This window comes from Felis catus, chromosome C1 (genome assembly GCF_018350175.1).
Source record: "Felis catus isolate Fca126 chromosome C1, F.catus_Fca126_mat1.0, whole genome shotgun sequence".
In the NCBI taxonomy this organism is placed as follows: domain Eukaryota; kingdom Metazoa; phylum Chordata; class Mammalia; order Carnivora; family Felidae; genus Felis; species Felis catus.
Genome location: NC_058375.1, coordinates 210,363,724 through 210,375,931, shown reverse-complemented (window position 1 = coordinate 210,375,931; position 12,208 = coordinate 210,363,724). Strand labels below are relative to the sequence as shown.

Genomic DNA, 12,208 nt, shown 5'->3' with positions numbered 1-12,208 from the left:
TGAACCGGCGACCGTTCTTGAACGTTTATTTGTCAAACATCGTGCTGGGTCCTGGGAGGGACACCAAGACGCAATTCCTTTGTTAGTTAGCTGACAATCTGATATAGAAAAGAAAGTAAGGGTAAATCTGTAATGGCTATTGGCAGAAAAAAAAAAAGCAAAGTCCATATTATATTAAACAAAGGTCACTAACAAAACCATGTAAATGAAGGACAAAGCATTAGACTTCTGTATGTTTTGTTACTCTTTTGTTATGGGCTGAATTGCATCCCCCCAAAATCTGTGTGTCGAAGCCCTTACTCCCAACATCTCAGAATGTGACTGTGTTTGGAAATGGGCTCTTTAAAGAGGTGATTAAGTCCAAAGAAGGTCCTTAAGGTGGGTTCTAAACAAATATGACTGGTGTTCTTAGAAGACGGGAAAATTGGGACACAGACGTGTGCAGAAAGAAGACCGTGCGATGACAGAGCAAGAAGGCAGCCATCTTGCAGCTGAGGAGAAAGGCTGCAGACCAAACCCACTGCCAGCTTCATCTCGGGCCTTGAGCTACGGAACTTGGACTTGATCTTGGACTTCCCGCCTCCAGAACTGTGAGAAAGTAAATTCCTGGCGGTTAAGCCACCCCATGTATGGTATTTTGTTAGGGCCACCCTGACAAAACAATACTGCTTTTGGGACACGCCTGATGACTGTCAACAATACGTGTGTTTATGGGGGTCCTGAGTCACAAGCCTAAACTGATGCTGTGGCTTAGCTGAATCTGTGTGACAAGCTGTCCCTGATACTTAAAAGAAAGAAGCATGGGGCATCTGGGTGACTCAGTTGGTTAAGCATCCAACTCTTGATTTCAGCTCAGATCGTGATCTCATGGCTCATGGGATGAAGTCCCACGTTGGGCTCTGCACCGCTGTGGATTCCCAATCTCCCTCTGTCCCTAGCCCCACGCCCACCTCTCTCAAAAATAAATAAATAAACTTTAAATAATCAAGTTGAAAAAAAGAAGGAGGAAATGTGGGGCTGTTGTACCCACAATGTGGCATGTGTGTGCAGTGTGGTTCCTACTTTGCCTGCATACACTCAGCTCTCGCTTCTTCCTCCCGAGCAGGGTCCACACTCATTCCCACTATATGAAGCTATGACAAAATTCACAAGGCAATCAGACAGGATCCATGTATCGGGGCTTGGTGGCGAGGGCTGGAAATCACGGGAAGAGCACTCCGTGTGAGTGCATATCCCACGTCTCGTGTCAGTTGCTTGAACGTGCCTGTCTGTGATCCAATCGCAAATATGGGTCTTCATTTAGGCTGTCTGAATCACTGGGAAAACAAAGTGAGAATAATATCAGATTGGAAAATGAAGACATTTGCTGAGTTCAGTTGAACTACAGAAATATTTCCCTTAAATTGCGACCCACCTCTTTCTTTTCAGCACTCCGTCCGTCTGGGAAATGTGTGCCTCGGGGCAAAAGATGAGGACAGTTATTGCAAAGACAAGGGCCGACCCTCACGTTGCAGTGACGATAGGCTCTGCCACTCTCCGGCTCTGGTCCAAACCAGAGCAAACGTGACAGAGAGGAGTCCACAGGGAACAAGAAGCCATGAGATTCAGCGCTATGGAAACCACTCTGGATGTTTTCAAGAACTACCTCTGCACCTCTGATGGAGATGCCTACAGCCATTATCACACTTGGCCTTGGATTATAATTCTTTGTACACAACCCACCCCACCCAATGACCCTCCAAGGCAGGATCTACTCCATCTTTGAACTGGCTTCAAACCTGCCTTTATAGCTAGGGGTTTCTCAGGGAACATTTGTCAACGGAAAGCACATTCTTCCAAAATATTTAAATCCTTCTAAATACTACTCATAATCTGAATCATAAAATGTCATTTGTATTTCGATTTGAATCTTCCAAGGGAATGAGGCTATTGAAGACCAACTGAACTGTAGTTTCCTTTCGATTTCGGCTCAGGTCATGATCTCACGGTGCATGAGTTCAAGCCCCACATCGGGCTCTGTCCTGATGGCTCAGAGCCTGGAGCCTGCTTTGGATTCTGCATCTCCCTCTCTCTCTGCCCCTCCCCTGCTCATGCTCTGCCTCTATCTTTTTCTCAAAATTAAATAAACATTAAAAAAAAAAAAGAATGGACTACCAGGGCCATTGGGTGGGTCAGTCAGTTATGCATCCAACTCTTGAGTTCAGCTCAGGTCATGATCTCACAGTTTTGTGAGTTTGAGCCCTGAGTCGGGCTCTGCACTGACAGTGCGAATCCTACCTGGGATTCTCTCTCTCTCTCTCTCTGCCCCTCCCCCTCTCACGCTCTCTGTCTCAAAATAAATAAACTTTAAAAATAAATTTAAGAATAAATAAATAAAACAGAATGGACTACCACAGTCTGGCAAAAGGACCCAGATTAGAGGACTAGTCAGAGCCCCTCTAAGCTCATGAGTCTCAAAAATAAAACTTAAAAACATCCATCAAAGTTCAAGTTACTAAGATCTGAAATGAAGCCAAAAGTAAGCCTGAGCCTTCGCAATACCCCAACCAAGGTTAAATTAATATAAACAGAAAAGAACGAAGAGAAATCCCACATCCACCAAAGCTGACCCACTTAGCACAGCCTGATGGCATTACTTTTTGTAGTTAGGGAGATGGAAAGCTAAACTAATAATACCGAAAGTCTAAATGTGTACTGCTCGCTAAATTCATAGGGGAAAGTGACGGGGCCTGCTCTGCAGGGGTGGGGCTGTGCCCCTGATGCAAAGAATAAGTGGCCCCAGTAGATGGGAATCTAAGGCAAATGCAGCCCTCCATATCTTGGTAGTGGATGTATTTCTGAACGTTTGTTTGAAATGGCTCTTTGTGAATAAAACAGCATTTTTAATCAATTAGAGACCCTTGTTTCCCTGTAACTGAAACCGTCATCTCAAAACAATTCCAGTTGTAGGTGAAGCACTTCCCAGTGCTCTGTTGGTGTCAGTAGCTGAAATGCATGGGCAGCGGGGGCAGGAAGGCTGTTCTCATGGTTCCTTGCCTTGCTCTGCTCTCACTGCCCATCTTCCAAGTGACTTTTTTTTTTTTTCAACGTTTATTTATTTTTGGGACAGAGAAAGACAGAGCATGAACGGGGGAGGGGCAGAGAGAGAGGGAGACACAGAATCGGAAACAGGCTCCAGGCTCCCAGCCATCAGCCCAGAGCCCGACGCGGGGCTCGAACTCACGGACCGCGAGATCGTGACCTGGCTGAAGTCGGACGCTTAACCGACTGCGCCACCCAGGCGCCCCCCAAGTGACTTTTAAGTGAGATTAAGATGTTCCGGGAGGAGGGATACGGTAAAATCAAAACAAAGGCAAAAACACACTTTTCATGCTAAAAGTTTGTATTTATTAGGACATTTAGAAAAACGCTGTCGACAAATAGGAATACAAGATTAAAAAAGGAGCAGAGGTAAAAGCACAGACATGGGAAGGAAATAATCACGTAGGTCTAAAGAACGTTAATTGCGATCCTATCTCACGGAGCCCCATGAGGTCAGCTCTTCATTCAGAGCGAGCATGTTGTGCTCGCGTCCTTGTTTTCACTGTTGGCTATTTGATTAGAAACTTTTCAGATGGGAAACCTGAAAACACCCAAAGCAGAAAAAAAAAAAAGAAAAACAGGAACCTCAATGCAGGAGCAAAGAGGGTCAGTCTCAGAACAGCAGATGAAGACGGGGGGGGGGGGGGGGGGGGGGGGGGGGGGGGTTAGGCGAATGGAGCAGAGGAACGTTCCAGGTTCTCCTGAGCAGGGACAGAGGCCAGGTGGCCCGCCTAGCTGCAGCACTGCTTCTTGCAACAGCACTTCTGCTGACAACAGCACTTCTGCTGGCAGCAGCCCTTCCCGCAGCCACACGAGCCGCAGCCACACGAGCTGCAGCCACACGAGCGGCGGCAGCAGCAGACCACGGGGACGCTGCAGCAGCCCCCGCAGCAGCCGCAGCAGCAGGGACAGCAGCTGGAGCAGCAGCCCACCCGGTAGCACCGGCAGGTGGTGCAGCTGCCGCAGCCGCCGCCGCAGCCACCGCAGCCACCGCCGCAGCCACCGCAGCCACCGCAGCCACTACTGCAGCCGCCGCAGCCACCGCAACTTCCACAGCCACAGCACCCCATGGTGTCGGTAAAGAGGACTCGGGAGAGAGGAAGAGGGAGACTCAGGAGGTGAGGGAGGTCTGGTGCCGCCTCCTGCTGGGGGAGGGGCTTATATACCAACCCTGGGGGAGAGTCCTGACCCAGGACTCAAGGCTACTTCCCTGTTGTTGTTGTTGTTGTTGTTGATGCAAATATCCATAGCAGAACCTCACATGGCCTTTTGTGCACTTCCTTAATGGGTCCTTCTGACTTGTAAACCTTGCTAAATTTATCTTTTACTTGTCTTTTTAAGGCCCTGTTTAAAATAGGACAGGAAGTAACTATGAAATCCTGGGTTTTTTGTTTGTTTGCTGGGGGGGGGGGGGTTTGGAGGATTTGGGGCAATTTTTTTTCTGGTAGAAATCTAAGTGGGTCAGAGTTTCCCTTGGGTATGTTTCACATTTCTTGGTCCTATCAGCCCAGGTCAAAGATTTTTTTTTTCATTCTTGCACCATTTATTACCATTTGCGAAGTGGTGAAGCATCCTTTTAGACAGAAGAGGACGTCTTGAGATTCAAAGGGAAAGGTGATCCCAGGTCATATTATTTCGTCCTCCCAAGGCCGAGTTCCTTGGGTGTTTCTTCATCCTGTAACATCAGTTAGGAGGGGACTGTGGTTCCAAGGAGAAGGGATCCAGTGTTATCAGGGGTCATTACAGAGCGTCCTTCACATTCTGCCAGACGATAGAAGCACATCCTGAGCACAACATTCCCAAGCCATGTGCCAGACTCGAGCAGCCTTCTGCTATCATCCGCCTATTAAAAGAGAAAAACAAACCTCTAGGCTCAGTTCCTAGTGATCGTGGACCAGCCCGCCATGGACTGCTTCCTTGAACTGGTTGCTTCCATTCGGCCATCCGTATTCAGATCACTCTTTCCAGTTAAGGGTAAATAGTGAAGGCAGTCGGCACAGTCTGCAGGTCAGGTTCTATCGACTATTGCGGAATAGGAAACTGCTTTTACCGGCCATCCTGGGACAGTCCGAGTGGCACACAAATGAGGCAAGCCCAGGTGTCCTGTCAGCCCCCTGAATGAGCCTGAGTCAAAGGAGCTTGGAATAATGTTATGAACCGGGCCTTTAACACAGGACACACTTCAGGTTACTTTTTAGTTGCTGTTAAAGAAGCCTTAAAACTTAACTAAGGAGGTAAATGACCTGTACTCTGAAAACTATAAAACTTTGGTGAAAGAAATTAAAGACGACACAAGTATATGGAAAGATAGTCTATGTTCATGAGTTGGAAGAACCAACATTGTTAAAATAAAGTAAAATGCTACCCAAAGCAATCTGCACATGCAGTGCAATCCCTATCAAAATACCAACAGCATTTTTCACAGAACTAGCACAAATAATCCTAAATTTCTACGCAACCGAAAAAGACCCTGAATAGCCAAAGCAATTTTGAAAAAAAAAAAAAAAGAGCAAGACTTGATGTATCACAATCCCAGTTTTCAAGGTGTACTACAAAGCTATAGTAATCAAAACAGTATGGTACTGGCCAAAAAGAAGTACATAGATCAATAGAACAAAATGAAGAGTCCAGAAATAAACCCAAGCTTTTATGGTCAATTAGTCTATAACAAAAGAGGCAAGACTATACAATAGGAAGCAGTCTCTTCAGCAAATCGTGTTGGGAAAACTGGGCAGTTACATGCAAAAGAATGAAATTGGGGGCGCCTGGGTGGCGCAGTCGGTTAAGCGTCCGACTTCAGCCAGGTCACGATCTCGCGGTCCGTGAGTTCGAGCCCCGTGTCGGGCTCTGGGCTGCTGGCTCAGAGCCTGGAGCCTGTTTCTGATTCTGTGTCTCCCTCTCTCTCTGCCCCTTGCCTGTTCATGCTCTGTCTCTCTCTCTGTCCCAAAAATAAATAAACGTTGAAAAAAAAAAAATTAAAAAAAAAAAAAAGAATGAAATTGGACCACTTTCTTACACCATATACAAAAGTAAACTCAAAATGAAAGACCTAAATGTGAGACCTGAAACCATAAAAGTCCTAGGAAAAAAACAAACAAACAAAAAACAAAAACAAAACAAAAACATAGGCAGTAATCTCTTTGACATCAGCCACAGAAATATTTTTCCAGAAGTGACTGGGTGGCTCAGTTGGTTAAGTGACCAACTCTTGATTTCAGCTAAAGTCATGATCTCACAGTTCATGGGATCAAGTCCTGGGTCAGGCTCTGCACTGATAATGTGGAGCCTGCTTGGGATTCTCTCTCCCTCCTTCTCTCTCTGCCCTTCCCCATACTCACTCACTCTCTCTCTCTCTCAAAAATAAATAAATAAGCATTTTTTAAAAAAGAAATATTTTTCCAGATATGTCTCTTTTGGCAAAGAAAACAAAAGCAAAATTAATTATTGCAACTATATCAAAGTAAAAAGCTTTTGCACGGTGACAACAAGCATCAACAAAACCAAAAGATGAATAGGAGAGGTTATTTGCAAATGATGCATCCAGTAAGAGGTTAATACGCAAAATATATAAAGAACTTATACAAGTCAACACCCAAAAGACAATGATGCAATTAATATATGGTCAGTGGACATGAACAGACAATTTTCCAAAGAAGATGTAGAGATGGCCAGCAGACACATGAAAAGATGCTCAACATCACTCATCATCAGGGAAATGAAACTCAAAATTACAAGGGGCAATCACCTCACACTGGTCAGAATGGCTAAAATAAAAAACACAAGAAATGACGGGTGTTGGCAAGGATACGGAGCAAAAGGAATCCTAGTGCACTACTGGTGGGAATGCAAACTGGTGCAGCCACTGTGGAAAACAGATTGGACATTCCTTAAAAAATTAAAAATAGAATTTACCATATGACTCAGTAATCCCACTCCTGGGTATTTCCCCAAGAAGTTACAAAAACACCAATTCAGAAAGATACATGCCGTCCTATGGCTACTGCAGCATTACTTACAATAGCCAAGAGAAGCCACCCAAGGGTCCATCGATAGATGAACGGATAAAGAAGATGTGGCATCTATCTACAATGGAATATTATTCAGCCATAGAAAAGAATGAAATCTTGCCGTCTGCAACAACATGGATGGATTGAGAGGGTGAAATGCGAAGTGAAAGAAGTCAGGGAAAGACGAATACCATGTGATCTCACTCATATGTGGAATTTAAGAAGCACAAGCACAGCAAACAAACAAATTAAAAAAAGAGACAAGCAAAAAAACCCAGACTCTTAACTACACAGAACAAGCAGATGGTTACCAAGAGGGGAGGTGGGTGGACGATTGGGTGAAACGGGTGAAGGGGATTAAGAGTTCACCCATGATGAGCGCTGAGTAAGGTAAGGAAGTGTGGAATCCCTACATTGTACACCTGAAACTAACGTCACACCGTAGGTTAATTACAGTTGAATTTTTTTTAAGTCTTAAAGATGACTTCTTTGTAAATGCAACTGTGTCCTGCTTTTCAGAACAGAAAGGCAGGGAAGTGGTTTGGGGCTAAGTCTCCGTTGCACAGACCTGTAAATCATGCCTGCACCTACCTGACTTCAGTCACTACAGTCCTAAGATAACCGCTGTATAAAATAGCTGATTCATCTGGCTGCTACTTTTTTGTTGGAATGTGATCATGCCCTGTGGATTTTTAGTAGTTGTTCTTTCTTGTGACAGGATAAAGACAGAGCAATGCAATTGCTTAAATAACTATCCTGGAAAACACCCAGTGAGCAAGCATTTCCTCTGTGCCTTCAGCTCACACACATTTCTCCCCAGTGCTCTGACCTTCAAGGTTCATCTGTTTTTATCTGAAAGGGCCCCTGAACTTCTGTTTTCAGGCACATTAAGATTTTCCATCGAGTAAACTTGGGGGGAAGCAGCATACACAATTTAATAAATAGTTGTTGAATTATCCTTGTCTTACAACGAAGTAACTCTGACATCTGCAAGATGAATCCACGCAAAGAATTCCAATACATGGACAAGAACCAGAATGACCCTGTGCATTGACTTTCTCAGAGCTATAGAAAAAAAGGAGTGGATTCGGGGGGCGCCTGGGTGGCTCAGTCGGTTAAGTGTTTGACTCTTGATTTCGGCTCAGGTCATGATCCCGCAGTTTGTGGGCTCGAGCTCCATGCTGGGCTCTGCGCTGATAGCTTGGGATTCTGTCTCTCTCTCTCTCTGCCCCTCCTGCTCTCATGCGCACACTCTCTCTCATTTTTTGTCAAAATGAATAAACATCTGTTTAAAAGAAGAAGTTGATTCTGAGTTTATGTAGGAGAAAGGGAATTGGGAAGACTGATAGGGACCCTCTATCGCGGGAAAGTCTTCCTTCCCATATAAGACCTTCAGTAAGGATGGGAGATGGGAAAATGTGAGGGGTGATCCAGGCAGCACCCACCATAGGCCTGAAGCTGGCACTTACAAGGGGGGACCCAGGGGGAGCAGGGAGGGCTGAGGACACTGAGAGCCGAGCCTGGGAACATAGGTAGAGGTAAGGGTAGAAATCCTTGGGTTCAGGTGTCCCCCGCGTTTCGAAAGCTCAGGCCTTCAGTAGTTAGGCTACTTTGCTTTTACAAAGACCTACGTTAGGACCTGCTGTTTTTGCTAACGGAAAGAAATCTCAAGAGGTTGTTCACTTTTACAATAAAGGCCGAAGTAGCGTTCAGCATTTGTAGAGGCAGCACTGCCCCTGAGCAGAAGAGCAGCCCCCTCTCCCGCCCCCACCCAGCTCCTTCTAGGGACGCACCCTCAGCAACTCCGCGTCTCTGCCTCCGGCCTCCAGAGCTTTGAACTGCGTCTCTGAGTATCTGTGATTTGTCTCCATTGATTTTGTGCATCTGTCGGCAAGCTGTGTCCTAAGGTTGCAAAAAAGCCAAAGAGAGGTGATTTGGGGTTCTGGGAACGCTCAGCATTTGCTCCGTGTAAGTTACTGGTAATTGACTCACCACTTTCTGCCACTTTGGTTTTCCAAGTGTGAACGCTCCGCTTCCAGAGACCAGGGGACACCTGTGCTCTGGTAAAGAAGCATGAGAGGTGTGGAGTCAGTGAGAACTAGGATTCCGGGTTCTGGAAGGGGACTGACGACAGAACCAGGATGTGGGAAGGTGAGACCAAAAATAGAGACCAGTTAGGGGCACTTGGGTGGTGCAGTCAGTTAAGCCTCTGACTCTTGATCTCAGCTCAGGTCGTGATCTCACAGTTTGTGAGTTTGAGCCCCACGCCGGGTTCTGTGCTGATGGTGCAGAGCCTGTTGGGGATTCTGCCTCTCCTTCTCTCTGCCCCTCCCCTGCTTGTGCTCTTTCTCAAAATAAATAAGTAAACTTAAAAAAAAAAATTTTTTTTTTTAATTAAAAAAAATAGGGATGAGGCAAAAGGCTTTTGCAACAGTCTGAGCCTGAGAGCCTCAGAGGTCTAGAGACTGGGGAAGAGAGGGAAGGAACAGATGGTAAGCAGGGCATGGAACATTCCCGAGAGGAGCCCCATTACAGTAGAGAAAACAGCATCACATTAACAGTAGCACACGGTGTTTTACTAGATTTGCTACTTAGTCGCTCAGTAAGTGGTCAGTAAATATTGTTGAATGTACTGATCAGTTGATTAACTGAATTTTGCTCATCATTACGTATTACGTAGGTCCTCTCACCCCTCTTCAGAGTCCAGCAACATCCTGCCCCAACAACCATCATCCTGGGATCCCCACAAGGTATCAGTGGGCTCAAGAATGTAGCACACTCAGCGGCCCTGGGAGGGGGCCCTTTTCTCCCCTGGCCAGTCCCCCAGGGCCTGCAGTGATGCAAGTCCGAGGCCTGGGGGGCAGGAAAAACCACGAAGGCACATGGTGGATCCCACCTGCTTGCAGGTACTGCTTGAGGGGTGAAGGTCCTAAGCCAAAGCCATACCATGATGGAGCCCACACTGCCACCAGCCATCACACTGTCTCGTAGTAACTACCACGGCCAACCTTCCTGGCCACATCTGTACCAACATCATCTTGCCCTGATGTCCCTCTGCTGTAATGGAGAAAATGTCTTCCCCCACCTTGTACCACACCCTGGACCCACCGGGCCTCACAGAAAGTGTTTCTCATTGCCGAAGTCCATCATGAGATTCAACTTCTATAGGTCCACGACATGAACCACTCAAAAGACCTTTAGTAATTGGGTCATTGGTCACAGGAATTAACCCCATCGCCTGGCTCTTGTCCCTTAAAACGACTTTACTTGCTTTTGTTTTTGTTAGGATGTGCCTCAGTCTTCATCCCAAGTGACCCCTGGCAGACCCACCTCCCATTTCTCAAGACCTAATCAGACATGTCAGAATCCCCAGACCAGTAGAGCTGAGGCTCAGATGGGACTGTCATTGCCTAAATGTACGTGACATCATGGAAGCAGAACTGATAAATATTTGTGGTGACCCATATGGCTTTCCAACTACTTCTTCTAGCTTAACGAGCTCGTCAACTCTATTCCTTCCCCTTCATATACTTGCTCTTGCTCCCTGTTTTGGTATCAATTCTCCCCACCATTAGGTAAATATGTAAGTTTCTGCATATGGTACATGTGCTCCAAGTGTATTTGTGGAACGTCAAGGTGAAAAACTTTAGAGAAATTCTTCATTGGGGCCCCCATCACCCGCTCTCCAGGCCATCTTTCAAACACGATATCCAAATAATAAAGAAGATATTGACAGGATCATGATGGAGTTGAAATTGTCATTCAGAAGCTCTGCTCTTAAATGGGCTGACATGGGAGGGATTAGCACCACACGACGTTACTTAGGGTCTACAAAGGAAATTGAATCATTTGTTTTTATCTTGAACATTTAACTGTGTTTCCATTATTTTTTGTTAGTGAAAGGATAGGAGACCTTTACATTATGTAAAAAGGTGTTCCTCTTTCCCTCCTAAAGGACAGAAAAGTTGCGCCTGCCACTCTAGAGTTAAGAATGGATGTCACTGGATGTGGCAAGGGGATGTCTTTTAGGGATACTCCACAGGGCCCAAGGGATGATGGAAAAAATTAGTTAAGCTGGGAAAAGACAGAGACTAAAGAAATAAGGACTCAGAGCACACCAAGATCACCATAATATTTAACCTTAACAATGCTTTCCATTGTAAAAGAGTGCAGGAATCCCTACAGTTAGCCAAAGACTAGACTCCTACACAGATACCATCGAATGGGTTCTTTGCTTCTCTTGAATTTGTACCAAAGCTGGAAAAAATAACATTGGACAATGATCAGATCTCAAAGTGTGACCGCATTCAGATTAACTTAGATATGGGAACGTCCGCTCAGCTTCATCCTGTTGGCAGATACAATAATCCCAACTCCCCAGCAGTACAGCCTGGTCATTGGAAACCAGAGAGCATTCAAATGTGTGACCCATTAGTCACTAGCACAAATTCTTGCCTAAAGCCTGGCTCAAATGCATAAGCATGCCAGTTAAAAATAACCAGGCGTGGCTGTTGTAAACAGAGGGTACCATTCAGCGCATCTATCAATTAACTTCCTGCTTATAGTTCTACCTGGGATGATAAACCCTTGAGCAAAAGCAAGCCAAGTTAACAAACATTTGTTGAACCCCTTTTACGTGCCAGGCCACGTGGGCAGCACCAGGAAATGTACTTCTAAGTAACTCCAGCTGATCAGAGAGATGAGAAGAAATAACTGGGTAAACTGAGGAACAAAGAAGATTTAAATAATAGCCTAATAAGAGTTGACTCCGAGTATGGGCTGATTAAGTTCCAAGGGAATATTAAGCCTTGCAAGAGTTCCAAGGAGGGGCTAATTAAATCCAATCACATAGAGAAAGTAGGAAAGCTTTATGAAGCAGGCAGAGCTCAAACTGAGTCTTGAATGGGAAACCAGATGGGAACAGGTAGAGAGGAGGAAGGAGCAGTGGGTGGGGGTACAGTCTGGGGTCATCCTGCGTGAGCTGCTTCCTCCCTCCACCTCCAGCGGTGGGACCTGATTTTTCTATACCTCAATTTCCTGATGAAAATAATAATCCCTATACCATAGGACTGTAAATATGATCATACACAGAAACGCTTAGAATAGAGCTTGGGACAGAC

The 12,208-nt window shown here is 45.6% G+C and overlaps 1 protein-coding gene across 7 annotated transcripts in view; it reads right to left on the bottom strand.

Moving 5' to 3' along the window:
• Positions 1-12,208, bottom strand: part of LOC109502907 (small cysteine and glycine repeat-containing protein 7-like) — a 34,773-nt gene continuing 22,565 nt past the window's right edge. For 3 of the 7 annotated variants that reach the window (XM_045034577.1, XM_045034575.1, XM_045034578.1), the window contains exon 2: positions 3,721-4,924. In XM_045034577.1, the coding sequence (XP_044890512.1) occupies positions 3,813-4,151 (339 nt within the window). In that variant the 5' untranslated portion in view covers positions 4,152-4,924 and the 3' untranslated portion in view covers positions 3,721-3,812. Of the gene's footprint in view, positions 1,317-1,414; positions 1,456-3,720; positions 4,925-8,881; positions 8,991-9,080; positions 9,149-12,208 lie in introns of those variants that run through there. The other 4 variants (XR_006583594.1, XR_002161810.3, XM_045034574.1 and 1 more) reach the window with 4 other exon arrangements.